This window comes from Perognathus longimembris, chromosome 1 (genome assembly GCF_023159225.1).
Source record: "Perognathus longimembris pacificus isolate PPM17 chromosome 1, ASM2315922v1, whole genome shotgun sequence".
Classification (NCBI taxonomy): Eukaryota; Metazoa; Chordata; class Mammalia; order Rodentia; family Heteromyidae; genus Perognathus; species Perognathus longimembris.
In genome coordinates this window covers 19485068-19503436 of record NC_063161.1, presented here as the reverse complement: position 1 = coordinate 19503436, position 18369 = coordinate 19485068, and the positions used below count along the sequence as shown (strand labels likewise).

General features: G+C 37.6%; 1 protein-coding gene, 1 long non-coding RNA gene and 1 pseudogene across 3 annotated transcripts in view; 1 reads left to right on the top strand and 2 right to left on the bottom strand.

Moving 5' to 3' along the window:
* The window catches only part of Fgd6 (FYVE, RhoGEF and PH domain containing 6), a 98381-nt gene that overhangs the window by 40699 nt on the left and 39313 nt on the right, over window positions 1-18369 (bottom strand). Inside the window, exons 4-7 of one of the 2 annotated variants that reach the window (XM_048358118.1) lie at window positions 11566-11633; window positions 11453-11483; window positions 4612-4763; window positions 1977-2133 (exon numbers count right to left, since the gene is read on the bottom strand). In XM_048358118.1, coding sequence (XP_048214075.1) covers window positions 1977-2133; window positions 4612-4763; window positions 11453-11483; window positions 11566-11633 — 408 coding nt within the window. The remainder of the gene's footprint in view (window positions 1-1976; window positions 2134-4611; window positions 4764-11452; window positions 11484-11565; window positions 11634-18369) is intronic. The other variant, XM_048358128.1, reaches the window with a different exon arrangement.
* Window positions 2094-17143, top strand: LOC125360145. The gene is made up of 3 exons (XR_007212658.1): window positions 2094-2207; window positions 16062-16065; window positions 17132-17143. It is a non-coding gene; the product is annotated as an uncharacterized LOC125360145 (long non-coding RNA).
* LOC125360134 lies at window positions 13192-13642 on the bottom strand (annotated as a pseudogene).

Here is an 18369-nt window from a genome sequence, read left to right as displayed (position 1 = left end):
ACATAATGTTTTCTCAAAAATAACAAACAGTACAAGAAATGTATCCAATGCCTAACATATGAAACTGTAACCTCTCTGTACATCAGTTTGATAATAAAAATTTGAATAAAAAAAAAAGAAACCAAGGTTCAAATGTTCAGTAAGCCAAAAGTTAAACAACTCCAGGAGCAACAACTCTACAGGATTCCTTTATCATAAGACATAGATGTTATGTGGCAAAGGAAACCATGGGCAAAATGACTACCAAGCCCACCACTACTGGCTCTTAGGAAACACCTTCACAGAGCTCTCACAGAGCATGGTAGCCAGTCTACATTTTCTACTCAGCAGCTCCAGCTCAGAGGGGCAATAGCCAATGTATGCAATACCAACAAACACCAAGAGACCATGTCCTCCGCAAAAGGAAGTAGAAATCAAACTATTAGGAATCATATTCAAACAATAATCAAGATCCTCGTGATTTAATATACTCATGGTAACAACAGGATGGTGATAGGAAGACTTGGAGAAATTAAAGAGAGCATTGTTGCTAAGCATTCTCTTTCTTTTCTGTTCTGTTCCTGAGCATTGTCCTTGGGCTTCTTTCTTTCTTTTGTTCTTTCTCTTCCTTCCTTCCTTCCTTCCTTCCTTCCTTCCTTCTTTTTTTTTTTTTTCTGCTGAAGACTAGTACTCTACCACTTGAGCCACAGCTCCACTTCCGGCTTCTGGCTTTTTGATAGTTTACTGGAGATAAGTCTCACAGACTTTCCTGCCTCAGCTGGTCAATTCTCAGAACTCAGCCTCCTGAGTACCTAGAATTACAAGTGTGAGCCACTTGCACCCAGCTAGGCACTCCCTTTCTTGCAAAGTTGAGGGATATAAACAATTTTTTTTACATGAATGACCTTACAATAATTGACTGTAGAACCACCTGTTGGGATTTTGTTGTTGTTGTTGTTGGCTTTTTGGGTGTGCTAATGATAGAACCTGGGGCTAAGCATAGTGTCATTTGCTGATCTAAAGGAACTGTGCTTTTATTTACCTAAAGGAAATGGTTGCCAGAAAAAATGGAAGGAAAGGTTAAGTTAAAAATACTCTGGGGCTGAGAATGTGGCTTTGTAGATGTAGGCTTTCTTAGCAGGCATGAAGCCCTGGGTTCGAATCCTTAGTACCACATAAACAGAAAAGGCCAGAAGTTGTGCTGTGGCTCAAGTGGTAGAGTGCTATCTTTGAGCAAAAGAAAGTCAGGGACAGTGCACAGGCCCTGAGTTCAAGCTCCAGGCCTGGCAAAAAAAAAAAAAAAATTCTCTGGAATATTCAAATTAATTGAGACAGCAAACAGAATGGTAGTTGCCAGGAAGAGAATAGAAATGTTAATGTTTAGTGGTGAAAGATCTATATTTGTAAGATGAAACCTTTTCTGGGGGTGTGGTTGCACAATAAAGCCTATATACTTAACACTACTGAATAACATGCTTAAAAATGGTTAAAAATGGTAAGTTGATGATAGTGCATTATACTACAACTTCTTTTAAAGTCTCATCAAATTATTAGTTTTCCAAACCCAAATAACCCAGTGATTCAATAGTGGATTTTCAGAATTAAATTTTCTACACTGAATTTTTTTTTTTTTTTTGGCCAGTCCTGGCCCTTGGACTCAGGGCCTGAGCACTGTCCCTGGCTTCTTCCCGCTCAAGGCTAGCACTCTGCCACTTGAGCCACAGCGCCGCTTCTGGCCGTTTTCTGTATATGTGGTGCTGGGGAATCAAACCTAGGGCCTCGTATATCCGAGGCAGGCACTCTTGCCACTAGGCTATATCCCCAGCCCCTCTACACTGAATTTTCACTATTTTATTTGATCAATTCCTTCTTTGACTTAGGAGAGATTATATTTTAATACCTTTGTTCTCAAGCTTCATTTGATGACAGCAGACTATTATTAGAGCTTTTTTAAAAAAATGAAAAAGAAATGTTCAGAATTAAATAGTAGCAAATACCTCAAATTCTCTAACAACAGCAGCAAAACCTGAGTTTTTCTTGCATTGCTCATCCAGCAAAGCTAAATTCCTATCAAATTCTTTGATGTAAGTAGAATACATTTTTAGATAGGGTCCCTTCTTTACAAAGATATCAGCAATTCTTTGTTGTTCAGTCCTATGAAGAGGAAAGATAAATGAAAACATAAAAGAATCATGAATGTGTTCAAGGCATAACTAGGCCATCTATCTGTTCATTCCCCTGTCATCATCACACCTTGACTGGACTCTGCCAGCTCTCTGTTCTCCCTACTCCCATCCTTGTCTCCTCCATCCCATTCTTCAGTGATGCCATAGAGTCTAAAACACATACACTGTATCCTGTGATTTCTAATACACTTCCATTACATGTAAGATAAAGACAAACACTTTACTTTAGTGTACACAGGCCCTCAGAGGCAACTGCTGCCTATCAGTCTGACCCAGGCCACCACTCTCAGCCCTTTTCCAACTACTCTCCAACAACAATGTCCTTCTTTACATTCTTTGAACATACCAGAATTCCAACCTTGCAGACTTACTAATGGTTCTACATGCTAGGCAACATAGAGCCCAACTAGCTGCTCATTTTGACTCAGCTGTCAGTTTAAAGGCTCCACCCTCTTTCAGGGCCTTCATTGGCTACCAGTTTTCACTCAATACCCCAGTATCACATAAGTCTCTATGGATCAAAAATTGGTTATGATATTTTTCTTATCTACTGACCTGGTCTTTCTCCCACTAAAATGTCTGCTCTCAGAAAGCCTTTTCTATTTTCACATGGAGGTGTACTCTCCTTATTTAGAGTACAGACTAGTGAAGTACATATATAAAACTTGGTTGAACATGAAATTGTTATTCTTTTTTTCTTTTGGCCAGTCCTGGGCCTTGGACTCAGGGCCTGAGCACTGAGCACTGTCCCTGGCTTCTTCCAGCTCAAGGCTAGCACTCTGCCACCTGAGCCACAGCGCCCCTTCTGGCCGTTTTACATATATGTGGTGCTGGGGAATCGAACCGGGAGCTTCATGTGTAGGAGGCAAGCACTCTTGCCACTAGGCCATATTCCCAGCCCCATGAAATTGTTATTCTAAACAATAAGAACATCAAAGAATATCTTGTCACAAAGTCCCCCAGGGAAACACATTTTAATAGACAATGACCAAAGACTAAGAGTTTCAGGTTAGTAATAAGTGGAGCTTTTTCAATAATTACAGTTGTTGTTATTGTTGTTCTTTCATTAATTTAACCTGGTTCTCAGAGATACTTAATATCTGAACACAGAATATCTATATATCTAAACTGGACAAAACTTTTTAGTATAAGCAAAAGTAATTATACAAAAACAAAATACATTTAAACCTCTTTACAATGTTTACACAAATATGTGTATCTTTAAAGCTAGTTAATATATATTAAGGTAAATTTTTATAAGAAATTATATATTTTTGTAGTTATACTTTATTTCTGTGATGACTTTAAAAAACTTTTAGTTATTTCTCAGTCTTTAATTATGTTGTTTTATACCTAGGGTAGAGTTAAGTATTAATTACTTATCTAGCATATTTTCCTACCATGCAGAGGCATAATATTCCCAAAACAGGCAGAAGTAACTTTTGGAGGCTATATATAAAGAAAGCTTGGATAGAAATTATAACTTAAAAAGTGATACTTTTTTTTCTCTCCAGCACTGGAGTCCAACCCAGAGCTTCACACATGAGGGGCAAGCAGTTTGCCCCCAAGTTAAACCTCAATCCACATTCATTACTCTAATCATTTTGTGTTCCCCACAGACTTCAATGACATTAATCCTAGCCTAATCTTTCTGTGTACTTCCACAGATGTTACTAACACTTCCACTTACTCTCTTTTATCCAGTGGAAGTAGCTTCTAACACTAAAATTCTGGTTTTTTGTTTTTTTTTCTGTTCTTTTTGTTTGTGCTGGTATTAAGGCTTAAACTCGGGGCCTGGACAGTGTCCCTTGGCTTTTTCATTCAAGGCTGGTGCTCTACCACTTGAGCCATAGCTTCTGGCCTTTTTGTGACTAACTGGAGATAAGAGCCCCATAGACTTTCCTGCCTGGGTTTTGAACCACGATCCTCAGAGCTCAGCCTCCTAAGTAGCTAAGATTACAGATATGATCCACCAGCATCCACATTCTTTTCTTGTTCTGAAATCCATATCCTCCTCTATATAGTCAGACACACATAATTTTGGCTTTGCAAAACAATGACTGGTCTCTTTTCAAAATCTTTTCATGATCTGCAACTTTAGAAATTCCATGAGATATTTAAGTTAAAAATTAAGCTTTCCACAGAAATATAGTAAATATAAAGTCAGTAACAACTTTCCAATGTACACTATCAATCATGTTCCTATAGGAAGAGTTGAATTGGCTGAATATGGATCCTTCTTGCTTCTGAACAAGCATTACTACATATTTTTTAATGACGTATATTGAGCTCAGTATGCCAAGGGCTGGCCACCCAAAACCATCAATCTACAGCTGGCTACCAAAGAAATACGATATGCTGAAACTTAGTATAAAGAATATCAATACCCTTACAATTTCATCTAAAATTAGAAACACTTGGAAAGCCTGAAACTCACTCCTCTTACCAGTTCAACAATCTTTCCTCCAGCTCTTTTAGCAGATCCCGGTTGAGTTCATAAAGCTGTGGTAGGTAGTACAAGATCTGATTTAGGATCCGGTCCTCAATTACTGGCTTTCCAAGTTGCCGGGAAGCATGGGCTACAGCATCCCGGAAGTCCTGTTACAGTAGAAAGGAGGTAAAACAATATACACATACATAAAACCTGATTTTTAAAAAAAGCTTTTCTGCCCCTAAAATGATATAAATTACAAAGCTATCAGATTTTAAAGCAGACTATAATTATCTTACATCTTTTAGTTCGGTCTCCAAACTTAACAAAGAAGATATATGGAAATTATATTACAACTTTAGACTTTAAAGTTACTCCAGTGTTGTCATATAAACACAACCCATTTGCTTTTAAAGTCTCTCTAGGAGATCTTAACTAGTTTTATTTCTGACTTATGAGTTCCTCTGCTGAATGTGGAGGCTCACTCCTATAAACCCAGCTACTTAGAAGTAGACATAAAAGCATTACAGTTTAAGGTTAGCCCAGGCTAAAGTTAGCAAGACATAATCGAAAAGAACAAACTGTGTGTGGTGGTACAAGCCTATAATCCTAGCTACTCAAGTGAGGGAAAAAGGAAGATCATGATCTAAGGCCAGTCTGAGCAAAAGTGTGAGACTGTATCTGAAAAATAAATTACATTAAAACTGGATAAGGGAGTAGCTTGTATAGTACAGCACTTGACCAGCAAGCACGCAGTCATGACTTTAAACCCAATACCACCAAAAAGAAAAAGGCCCTTTGTTCATTTTTCAGCAGAAATCTCCCAATAATTGAAGCACTCTAAATGACACTAAGTGAAAAACACGGAAGGAAGCACATGGCTTGATCATCCAAACCCATAATCTAACCCTTGTTCTTATTTGCTGTTTGCTTGGCTTAGCCTCATCTTCCTCTTTTGTCAAACGGGTCAAATACTCTTGGACTTCAATTAGATATCATGCATAATGCTGTCTGCAAAGCAGACAGTGAACACAATCAAGAATTTTACCTCAAGGTCTTAAATTCCCCTCATTAGGGTTTATACTTTCCACAAATGAAAATGGTCCTCTTCATAATATTTTTAATCTTCTGTTCCCTGTGAGAATTGTTTTTTGCTATCTTTTAATATAGGTAAATACCATCCACAATCTATCACTCCAGAAGTGAAGTGTCTGTGTAGATTTCATTGTCCTTGAGGGTGGGCCTCAAGAAGCAAGTGAAACAATAGTGGAATCTGTTCAGCCACCAGAGGATTAAAAAAACAAAGACAAATTCCTTCTTAGTAATAGTTTCAACAAAAAAATCTCAAAGTAAATGGCTTTAACTTCGGTTAAACATTTTATTATTTTATTGTTAGCATATATCAATTGTACAAAGCAATTTCACTGTAATAATTCCATACGTGAATACAATATATAATGATCAAATTCATTCCACCTATTACTCTTTCTTCTCCACCTTCTCCCACTTTATACTCCTTTACCTTTTCTTTAATTGCTTTCCTTTCTGGGGTTCACTGGCCAAATCAAATTTTAAAAGATATCATTTCCTTCCTAATCCTTTTAATACCTGCTTCCAATAAGCACATATTATCTAAAGACTGAACCCAGGGCTCTACCACTGAGTTTCATCCCCAGCCCTCAAGTCTGGCTATTTTAAGCAAGTTGAGTCCTCTTAGGTTTGTTTAACTGATGCATTTTAGGACTCAATACCTGGAATCAGTTTTATTGGTCCAAGTCACACTAGTCCAAAGGAACTAAATGCTTACATTAGTAACTAAAGAACCAACTTGTATAACCTATTAATAGAATATAAAACAAAAGTTTATAATTTGTATAGCCTGCAATCCAAAAAAACCACACAAAACATTTCCAGAAAGCAAATGGATGTTGGCCAGTCCCACCCAACAGCTTGCTTCAATCAGCACTCATATTTACTAAGAGGAAACAGAGCTACTTAACACTTTTGAAAGCCACTAGTCTGCTATTAGGCAGAACTATAGAATACAATTATGAATAAAGTCTCCATATATTTTCAAAACATCGCAAATGTTTTCTGGGATTTTTGTAGTTTTGTTTTACCATTTAAATTATGAACATAATTTAGTTTCTTGCTCAACAGTAAAGCAATAAACATTATCCTTTTTCTAGAAGGATAAATGATGATTATGTTTATCCCTTGGCAACAGGATAGCTTTTGTTTTCCAGTTGGAAGGCATTTCCTTAGCCATGACAGTGACAGTCCATGTTAGCTGCTAAGTAACTTAAGGACCCAGTTTGACACAGCTTCTGTCAGACTCTACATTCCACGTGTCTGCCACCTTTGCTAAAAAGGAAACTTGTTCAAGTAAGACACATTTAACAAAGACTACCCAAATGCAAAGTAGGCTGGCCAGTAAGAAGGCCGCCTCCAAATATCCCACACCAGGTAAAGTTTGACTTTTGTCTAGGACTACTAGATGTTTGTAGGTAGCTCTGGATGAACTGATGGCCCATGAAATCTTTTTAAGTATGAATAATAGTATCTTAGAGTAAAAGAGAATATTTATTTATTTTTGCCAGTCCTAAGGCTTGGACTTAGGGCCTGAGCACTGTCCCTGGCTTCTTTTTGCTTAAGGCTAGCACTCTGCACTTGAGCCACAGCGCCACTTCTGGCCGTTGTTTATGTATATATATATATATGGTGCTGGGGAATTGAACCCAGGGCTTCATGTATGCGAGGCAAGCACTCTTGCCACTAGGCCATATTCCCAGCTAAAAGAGAAATTTAATACCTACAAGAGCCAGAAAAGGATCCCCTTTGCTGGGTATATAGTTAAGTTACAGATTCTGAGTTCAATCCTAGTGTTGATTCCTCTCCATTCTCCCCAAAAATGGTACCCTTCCTCCAGGCCCACAGAACTCATGCCAAGGGCTCCATTTGTAACTTATGGTCTCCATAATCACATACAGCAGTGGTGCCCTCCAATTTCCTTTCCTTATCTATTAGGCTGTTCCCTAAAAGCAATGCACTCTGACCCCATGGCCAGATGTACCCAATCCCATAGGGACTACACCTAGAATCTTAAACTTCTCAGCATTTCATTAACATCAACATTTGTCCAAAGGGGTGCCACTGGAAGGAAGTAACATCTTCTTTTAATAAAGAGGATGATTACAACATGTGCCTAGTTAGTCTAAATTCTGATGGCCAGGATAATTTAGGAAAGTGTAATGACACCAAAGAGCCAGAAACAAAACTATTTTTGAGCAGAAGTATCTATTTTTACCAATCCTTTCTTAACTATATCAGTGAGAATACAAGACAACAGAACTAGCATTTCAGAAATTAGAAGAGTTTTCTTTTCCACTTTCTATCTGCATAATTAAAATAAAACATGGGAGTGAAAAAACATTAGGCAGTCTAGAGGTTAGTGGTATCAGCTATTTATACTCAGTATTTTTTACATAAAACCCACCAAAGATTCCATATGCAAAACAGAGCCACTTGTGCCCTAGTTTCTGGCCACATTAATCAAATGCTTGTTCAAGTTGGAATTTTTAAAGGTAGAAATGAGAAAGCATATCATAAGACTATTCTTAACAGTCCTCAAACTATCACCCTCCCTCTAAAAAAAAAAAAAGGACCAGAGATCTTGAAATGGAGCTTTAATTCCTCTAAGGTATTAACATTCTAGCCTTGCCAGCTCTGATCACTGGGGAAAGGTCTAAGCAAGTCAATGCAAATAAAATCAAATATGAACACCAGAGGCAATGAAGCACAAACCAGATGGCCTTGTTCATAGGGTCAGGCTTTGTATCTCAGAGCCAAAAAGGAATATATGACTTAATTACCAGCTGTCCCAAATGGGATTCCTGACCCTTGGGTACTACTTAACCACTACCATAATACAGTGAATTACAAAGACCACAGGGACATATGGACAGAGCTCTATGAGGAGGAATCACTAAGAAAGAATCACTTCACATTAAGCAAAAGCAAAGCAGCTGCTGAGGTCAAAGAGCCATGTAAGGATGTAGAAATTAATGAAAATCCATGAAGTAAAAATAGAGGGCTGAGCAAAAAGACCCACCTTAACAATCTTACTTTTGTTTTAAAATGAAACTATTTCCCCAACAAAATTGTCTCTTCCTATATGCACAATCCTTTTGATAGCTTTCATAAGCACCAGTGAAATCAATCTGTTATCCCAAATTTCCAATTTTCTCTATAATAACAATATGAAATGATCATACTACATCCTAAGTAACTTTTTTTTTTAGCCAGTCCTGGGGCTTGAACTCAGGGCCTGAGCACTGTCCCTGGCTTCTTTTTGCTCAAAGCTAGCTAGCACACTATCATTTGAGTCACAGCACCACTTCTGGCTTTTTCTGTATATGTGATGCTGAGGAATTGAATCCAGGGTTTCATGTATGCGAGGCAAGCACTCTGCCACTACGCCACATTACCAACCATACTGGTTAATTCTATCAACTGATTAAGGTATAATGGAGCTGTTCCAATTACAGCTGCACATATACCAGGAGCTTTTTTGGAAAGTGGTTATTTAAAACTCAACAAATTTGTCTGGGTGATGAAGTATTGAATCGTCCTTTTAAAAATTGTTGGTTTTGAGTTGTGTTTTTTGTTTTGTTTTTCTGAGACAGAGGCTTATTCTGTAGCCCAAGCAGGCCTTGACTGATGATCTTCCCGCTTTAACCTCCTGGAGTACTGGGCTTACAGATGTAGGCCATCATCTCCAAGACTACATTATATTTAAAAGGATAGAAGTTACTTAAAAAGAAGTTACTTACTAACAGAATTAAGAGTTATTGTGAGAAACTATTCACGTGGAAATACTTTCTAAAAACAATTAGGACTGTAATGAATTTTCTTTTAGAAACTGTTCCCAAATCCAGAGGGGTTTTTTTTGTTTTGTTTTTTCTCAGTCTGCTGGACCAAGGGAAAAGCACAGCAACTCATTTGGTGAATGCAATAACCCCTAAGTGTAAACTGACTTCTCATGTTGATACAGATTTGTGAAACGAGAAAATGAAAGTAATCATACTCTTTACAGAAACATAATGGGTATACATTTTGTGAACCTTCTATTTCTCCACAATTATATTTAACTTAGGATGTTAATAGTTATACCATATGTAAGTAAAAATTTTTACTTGAATTTCTTTTTTTCATTTTTCCCTTGACTTTACTCCTTTTGGTAAGTCTTAATATCTTGCTGAAATACAATTGTAATAGAGTAACACAAAAAGTACTTTAACTGCCAATCCATACAAACGTGAAGGCACAAAAAAATGCATGAGAAAAATGAATATGTGGTCAGATATAATTGTTTCTTGATAGGTCTGTTCAAGTCGACCATTATAAAAATTAAAAGCATAACCTCAAGTAGTTGTAAAAATGCCTAATTGCAAGTATCTGTATCTAGCAGTTATTCAGACAGAAGAGCAAATGTCCATGAAGATATAGTCACTTTAAAACCACTTTATTATATGGGGTAGGACGTTAGCTCAGTGGTACATTGTGTGCTAACATTTGTGTGACCCTTGGTTTAATTCTCTAAAAATGAAAAAAGAGATCACAGCAAAAAGAAAAAAAGAAAGAAAAGAAAAAATGAAAAAGAAATTAGGCACCAGTGGCTTCCATCTATAATCCTAGCTACTCAGTAGGCTGAGATCTTAAGATCAAGGTTCAAAGCCAGCCCAGGCAGGAAAGTCTGTGAGATTCTTATCACCAATTTACTGCCCCCCCCACCAAAAAAAACCCAGATGTGAAGCTGTGGCTCAAGTAATAGAGCAATAGCATTGCACAAATAAAGCTCAGGGACAGTGCCCAGGCCCTGAGTTCAAGCATCCAGTACTGGCATACAAAAACACATACAAAAGAAGAAGAAAGACGGGGAAGGAAAAGGAGGGGAATGGGGAGGGAGAAAAAGAGAGGAGAGAAAAGAAGAGGGGGAGGGAGGAGAAAGAGGGAAAGGGAAAAGGAAAAGGGAAAGGAGAGAGGGAGGTGGAGATAAGGGAGAAGGAAAGGGAGGGGGGATAGGGAGAAGGGGGATGTAGAGGAGAAGGGAGAGGGGCAAAGGGAGAGGGAGAAGGGGAGGATAAACAGGAGGTGGAGGGGAGAGGAAGGGTGAGAGGAAGAAGTAGGGGCAGAGGGAGGGAGAAGAAAGAAAATGAAGCTTTTTATGGTGACAGAGATTTTAGACTTTAGAGAAACATATATAAAGGTTCTATTCAGTTATCTGGTATACTTATCTAGATCTAGATAGATAGGTATGTCTATAGATATAGATATTTATGTCAGGACAAGGTAGATAAATTATACATGAGAAATTTTAGAAAATGTCTATATGTGTCTGTGTGTGTGTGTGTGTGTGTGTGTGTGTGTGTGTGTGTCTGTATGTGTTAAGGCTGACAGTGGCTCAAGCCTATAATCCTAGCTACTCAGGAGGCTAAGATCTGAGGTTTGAAGCCAGCCCAGGCAGACAAATCCTCAAGACTCTTATCTCCATTTAACCAGCAAAAAGTTGAAAGGTGGCTCAAGCAACAGAGCACCAGCCTGGGTGAAAAAGCTAAGCAAGAATGTGAGATCCTGAGTTCAAGACTCAATACTAGCAAGAAGAGAGAAAGAGAAAAGAAAAGATGAGGAAAAGAAACAAACAAAAAACAATGTGTAGGTTAAAATATATTAAACCAAGTATTAGAAATCATATGCCAATCATTCTTTTAAGTATAAGCAGGCTAAAATCACTTTGAGGAAAGAAAAGAACAAATGTGGATAGTCAGACTTGAAGAAAATATTAGCAGATACTTACAATATGCAAAAGTTTTAATACATCCACAAACCTGTAAAAACAGCAATGAAAAAAATGTTTTAATGAGCCAAAAGGGGGAAAACAGTCTTATGAATTGTGAACTTGATACCTACACTTTCTCTGAGCTCATGATCTCCTTGGCAATGTGACAAGCTTTATTTTTCATTCCAGCACCTTCATCCTGTGGGTAAGAGTACATTGAAAAATCATGAACTCATAAAAGAATGAGGATCCTTTATGTGCTAGTCATTACATATGCATACTTGCTCTGACTCTTATGTTTCCTATTAGAACACAATTCATACTATGTAGCTCCACCAAGGAGGGAATGGGATTATGCACTGCCCTGGTGTAATTCTGCTTTGCTAATAAAATGGTCCTTGCTCTCTCCCCACTCCTGGTGGTTCTTTTGCTGTACCAGCATCCTAATCTTAAGTGTTGCACCCAAAGAACCAAGGATAACCTGGTTCAAAGTACATGCCATCCACCAGAAATACTTTGGTGACATAATTGAGAGTAGCTAAAGGGGTCAATTCTGTTCTTCCCCCAATGTTAGCTAAAAGACTACCTCCTAATCTCCTGCCTTTCTACTCTTTTTTTTTTTTTTTAAGCATGCATGTTTCTCCTCCATTCTTTCCTCTGTGGTGACCAAGCACTGTTAAATTCCTAGCTTTCTGGAATGGTGATGGGGTCCCAACAATTATTAAGATCTCCCTTTCCATTCCCATACCACGTGTTTCATGCCACATGACCCTTTTCCTAAATGCTGAGATAACTCTGTTGAATCTCTCTTTAGTAAACTTGTCCTTATAAAGCACACATCTACCAAGATTTAACAAATCTAAACATGCTGTAGTATTTACATAAAATACTCTTCTTATGAAATGAATTGTTACATAAGGTTCTCTTCTTCCTCCTCCATAAGTAACTGAAATAACTTCAGATTGTATGTCTATCTTTTCTCTGCTTTCATATTTATTTTCCTACAGAAGAGTTATCATGTAATACCAATAAGTCCTAATCCTTTTATCAGAATATAAATTTTTTGTACAAAAAGTATTAGGAAGACTATGAAACCAGCTATTTATGAAAAGAAACTTTAAAGAATGATTAATTTCTAATTAAGTGTGGAGAAGAATCTAGTCTAGGATGTTTTACCTTGCTCCTATCTGCTCTTAAAAATCCCTTTTCTTTTTCTTTCCTTTCCTTTTTTTTGAGAAGTGTTAAATATTCTTTATTTGACATTTATACATAAGTTACACAAAAATATCTCTCAATAAGTAAAAGGCAGATTTCAGAGACAGGGAATTCTAATTAAATTGGCTTAGTCAAGACCAAAAATATAGACATTGCTTCCTCATCTTCAACCATTGCCTTTAACAAGTTAATGATCACAAATTCAAACAGGTTAATTTTGCTTGATTGCCAGACAGTGAAGGGATTTTCCCCCATGTTTAAAAGATGTTCTCATAATTAGCTATATAAATCTGAATATAAAACCAATCTGACAGATTTGGAGATGGTATTCCCTAACTTGTTGAAAAATTGAACATTAGTAAGTCCAATCATATCACAGAAAGGGAAACAAATGGCACTATTTTTTTTAAAGGGGAACAAATGGCAGTATTTTTTTTAAGATCACATTCACTTAACCATAAGCCAGTTTTACTTAAATCAGGACTGCCCAAAAATATTCTGCCAGCCATTCATGATATGAAATCTGGTATGAGAGATCAATTGAATTATGGCACACATTAAAAGCCATGAGACATTTGTTTTGCAATAAATAAATAAGGCAGTGGCTATTACTCATTTGTAGCTTTTTTGAGGTAAGCTATCAAGTCTGCCCTTTCTCCCTTCTTCTTAATGCCAGCGAAGATCATTTTTGTTCCTGGGATGTACTTTTGGGGATTCTCCAAGCACTCTAATCAATGTATCCTCTCACCAGGTGATTCCTTTGTTCTTATTGGCATCTGTGTAAGTGAATCTAGCTGCTTGACCAGTCTACCGACCAAACAGACCATGGAGATTAGGCCCAGTCTTGTGCTTGCCTCTCTTTTCAATGGTGTGGCACTGGGCACACTTCTGAACAAAAATCTTCTTGCCTTTCTCAACATCACCCATTTTAAATTCGCTCCTCCGTCGCTACTACAGCAGACAGCAGCTCGGAAGCCAGATGTCTCGCTCTCTCTGTTTTTCTTTTCTTGCCAGTCCTGGTGTTTGAACTTAGGGCCTGAGTTCTGTCCTGAAACTTTTTGCACTCAAGGCAAGTGCTCTCTCTACTACATGAGCCAGAGTCACTTCCTTAAAGAGACAATTAGATGAATTTGACCTCAATCCACATATTATCCTTCCTCTTTTCTAAGATAGGTTATTGAATGATGGAGACTAACAGGTTTCATAAGTTAAATTCTTACTCAACTCCATCCTCTCATTTGTACACATTTCTTAGAAAAAGAGAAACCACAGAGCTCACATTCCTCAGGAAGCAGTTTTAACCATAATCTGACCTTGAGGATCATCTATCAGTCATGCACTGATAACCACGACTGTGTACGTGTTTCTACACATGAGTACGTGTATTTTTAAAACTTGTTTTGAAAAACATTTGGCAAATTAGTGCTTCTCTATGATGTGTTTGTCACTACCACCTGTAACTAGAAAGATTAATGCTTATCAAATGTATATATTTCGAAATTAGAAATGCATTAAGAATTTGAGCTATAGATCAGTGACAGATCATGTTAGCATGCACAAGATCCTAGATTCAGTTCTCCCCCCCCCCACCAAAAAAAAACAAAACAAATCAAAGTTAATTTATTTTTGATATCTGTCTCTTGTTCCCCCCCACACTTTTTGGTAAAACACTATCTTATTCATTAATCTGCATTTTATTTCATTCATCTTTAGGACCTTGCTCTACCAGGGCCTGTATTAGAGAGAGCTATGATGTATGGGCTGAACTAAAATTTCTGAATATTGGCAGCTCACACCCATAATCCTAGCTACTCAAGAGGCTGAGATTTGATGATCATGGTTTGAAGCCAGCCCAGGCAGAAAAGTCTATGAGACTCTTCTCTCCCATAAACTACTCAGAAAAAGCTGAAATTGGCATGGCACTATGGCTCAAAGTGGTTCTACTATTAAGAGGTAATAAACTGCACAGATTGGAGAATTTTCACATCATGGTTTTTAAAAAGACTGAATCTGGTGCTGCAAATATGGCCTAGTGATAAAGTGCTCGCCTCGTATACATGAAGCCCCAGGTTCAATTCCTCAGCACCACATATATAAAAAAAAGGTGGAGGTGGTGCTGTGGCTCAAGTGGTGGAGTGCTAGCCTTGAGCAAAAAGAAGCCAGGGACAGTGCTCAGGCCCTGAGTTCAAGTCCCAGGACTGGTAAAAACAAACAAACAAACAAAAATAAAAAAGACTAGAATCCAGGGGCTGGGGATATGGCCTAGTGGCAAGAGTGCTTGCCTCCCATACATGAAGCCCTAGGTTCGATTCCCCAGCACCACGTATACAGAAAATGGCCAGAAGTGGCGCTGTGGCTCAAGTGGCAGAGTGCTAGCCTTGAGCAAAAAGAAGCCAGGGACAGTGCTCAGGCCCTGAGTCCAAGGCCCAGGACCGGCCAAAAAAAAAAAAAAGACTAGAATCCAGAAAACCAAGAACTTTGAAAACACAACTCAAGCAATTCAGCTGTAAATGATGTGAACAGACATTTCACTAAAAAAGACCTAGGAATAGTCAACAAATATATGAAAAGTGTTGAACATAATTAGTAATTAGGAAAATGTAAGATGGGAAAGAGAGGAAAAAAGAAAAATAGAGGGTGAATAATTTCTAAATACTTTGCAACTATGTTTAAAGATGGCATAAGGAATATTAATGAAAGCTCTTCACAAGTAAGAGACTGGGAGGGAATGAAAAAGCATTAAAGATAGTTATTCTGAGCAAAATAAAATATATGCACATCCAAAATACCATAGTGAAATGCCGTAGTACAATTTATACACACTGAGAAGAAAAAAGAAAAATGAGTGGTGGAAAAGTAAAGTAGGTTCAGGGGAGGAAGGTTGGCACCAATAGGAGTGGCAAGGCTAATAGGGAGGGTGAATGCGAGTAAAGTCGTTTATCTGCATGTATGAAAATAAAGCAATGAACTGGGAGAATAAGAGGGAAGAGATAACCCTATTCAAATTCATTGTGTTGGTCGGCTCTTTATCTTCTTTAAAAATTTCCTACAGGACTTGTTCTTCTCCCTCATTTCTCTCACTCCTATGAAGAGGTTGTTTAAGCTTCAACTTGCTGGCAATTTGTTACACTTTCCTTGTCCTTGTCCTAATTAAGTAATTTTTTTTTCCAGTTCTGGGGTTTGAACTTAGGGCCTGGTTGCTGTGCCTGAGCTTTTGGGCTCAAGTAGAGTCCTCTACCACTTGAGCCACAGCTCCAGAATCAGTTGTTAATTGGAGATCACAGTCTCATAAACTTTTCTGGCCAGGGGTAGCTTCAAACTACAATCCTCTCAGATCTCAATCTCCTGATTAGCAAGTGCCCAGCTAAAATAGCCATCTTTTATCTTTCACATCTGAACCTGAGTCTACTAGTACTGTCAGTCTGTTCTTCTGAATATTTATTTCTTTAATGCTTAATCAATTCTTTTTTGTTTTAGGTGATGGATCTGGGGTTTGAGCTCAGGATCTGGGCATTTGTCCCTGAGCTTTTTTTTTTTTTTTTGCTCAGAGCTAGCACTCTGCCACTTGAGCCACAACTCTATATCCATGTTCTTTTGGATATCAATTGGAAATAAAAGTCTAACATACCTTCCAGCCCCAGCTGGATGTGGGGGGTCCTTGTCTATGCTAATTAGTGCTAATCAGATTTTAGCTACTGTCACAAAATGCCTGAGATAAACTACTTAAAAAGAAATGCTTGGTTGGAAAGCAGAATGGAGGTTCCTCAAAAGACTAAACATAGAGTTCCCCTATGATCCAAAAGCCTAGGCTGTTTATCTTGTTAGTATTCAGTTATAGGATTTCGTTATAGTCTGCTTATAAATCCTTGGTCAAAAACATATTTGATAATACTTTGTTCTGTCCTACATATGGTCTTCTTACTTTTGTGGTACAAAGGCTTTTTTGTTTTTTTGAGATACAGTCTTGTTATATAGTCTAGACTGGCTTCAAACTTACAATCTTCCTTAGCTTCTCAAATGATGGAACTCTTAAGCATTTATACCATGACTATCTCTAAGGGTTTTTTCACTGTTGTTTCCTTTCTTCTTTTCTTTTTTTCCAATACTAGGGATGGAACTCAAGGCCTCATCCTTGCTGGGCAAGTGCTCTTTAAAACTCAAGCCACCTCTCCAGTCTTATTTTGCCTTATTTTCCAGGTAGGATCTCACTTTATACCCAGGTCATGGAGGGCTCTAATTTTCCTTGAGTCACTGGGAATGACAGTTGACTGGGACTTCACTCAGCCACTGGTAAGGATGGAGCCTTTTGAACTTTTATGCCTACACTTCTTTGAAACGTGATTCCCAAATCTCATCTCCCAAATAGATAGTATTATAAGCTTAAGCCTGTAATTATTTTCCTCTTATCATTTATGATTTCCCAATTGTATCTAAGACTAACACAAATATAGAGTTAATTACACTTGCATTTTCTTCTAAGAGTTTTATTTCTTCTTTTCTTTTTCTTCTAATGGTTTTACAGGTTGAGGTCTTACATTTAGATCTATGATTCACTTTGAGTTAAATTTTGTATATAGTGATAGAAAGGCTCCACTTGCTTTCTTCTGCAGGTGAATACCCATCCAATCCAGCATTGTTTGTTGATACTCTGGTTTCTTCAACTGTGTATTTTAGCTTTCTGTAGTACACACCTTTTATTTAAATCACCTGTGATCTGTAAAATTAGATTGGGGGTAAACAAGCTGAGTTTTTAAGTTGTTTTAAGTTGTGTAAGGTCATAAAGCTAGCAAGTGGCAGAGCTAAGACTGCAACATAGGTCCTAGGATGCCAACTTTCAAATTTTTCCATTATAGTATTTTAAATGTAAACAAATGTAAGCAAATTTCATACTTGGTCATCAGAGAGAAGATACACTGAAAACGTGTACCTATTGATCAGGTTATATAAAGCTTGATTTGAGATTATTAAGATTTTGCTTGCATTAGATAGTGCTATTCTGAACAAAGCATTAATATATGTACTCTGAAATGCTATAGCAAAACTGCTTGGTGTAATTAATACACATTTTTTTAAAAAGGATGAGAAAGTAAAACAGGCTCCAATAGAGAAGGCACCAGCAAGGAAGAGGTCAAAAGAATAGAGTGAAAGAGGATAAATATGTATGAAAACAGAACAAGGCAAACTGTTGAAACTGTTTTAGGAAGGAGGGAAATGAGGTAAGAGAAACAGTGGAGGAAGGGGAGATTGACCAGGATACATTGTTTACATGTGTGGAGATAATGCAATGAGTCTCCTCTTACACAACTAATATGCCATAATAATAATTTTTAAAGATCTTGTTCATTTTCATGAAAACCAATAACAACAGTTAAAAATCTATTAAGCACTGAATTTAGGTCAGGCATTGTTCTAAACAGTATATAATCATTTATTTTTTACAACAATCTTTGAAAATATGGACAAGTCTCTCTTCTACTCTTCTTTTATTTATTTTTTTTGTTTGTTTTTGTTGCCAGTGCTAGCGTGTGGACTCAGGGCCTGAGCACTGTCCCTGGCTTCTTTTTGCTCAAGGTTAGCCCTCTGCCACCTGAGCCACAGTGCCACTTCTGGCCATTTTCTATATATGTGGTGCTGGGGAATTGAACCCTGGGCTTCATCTATATGAGGTAAGCATTCTTGCCACTAGGCCATATTCCCAGCACTCACTTCTTTTAATAGAA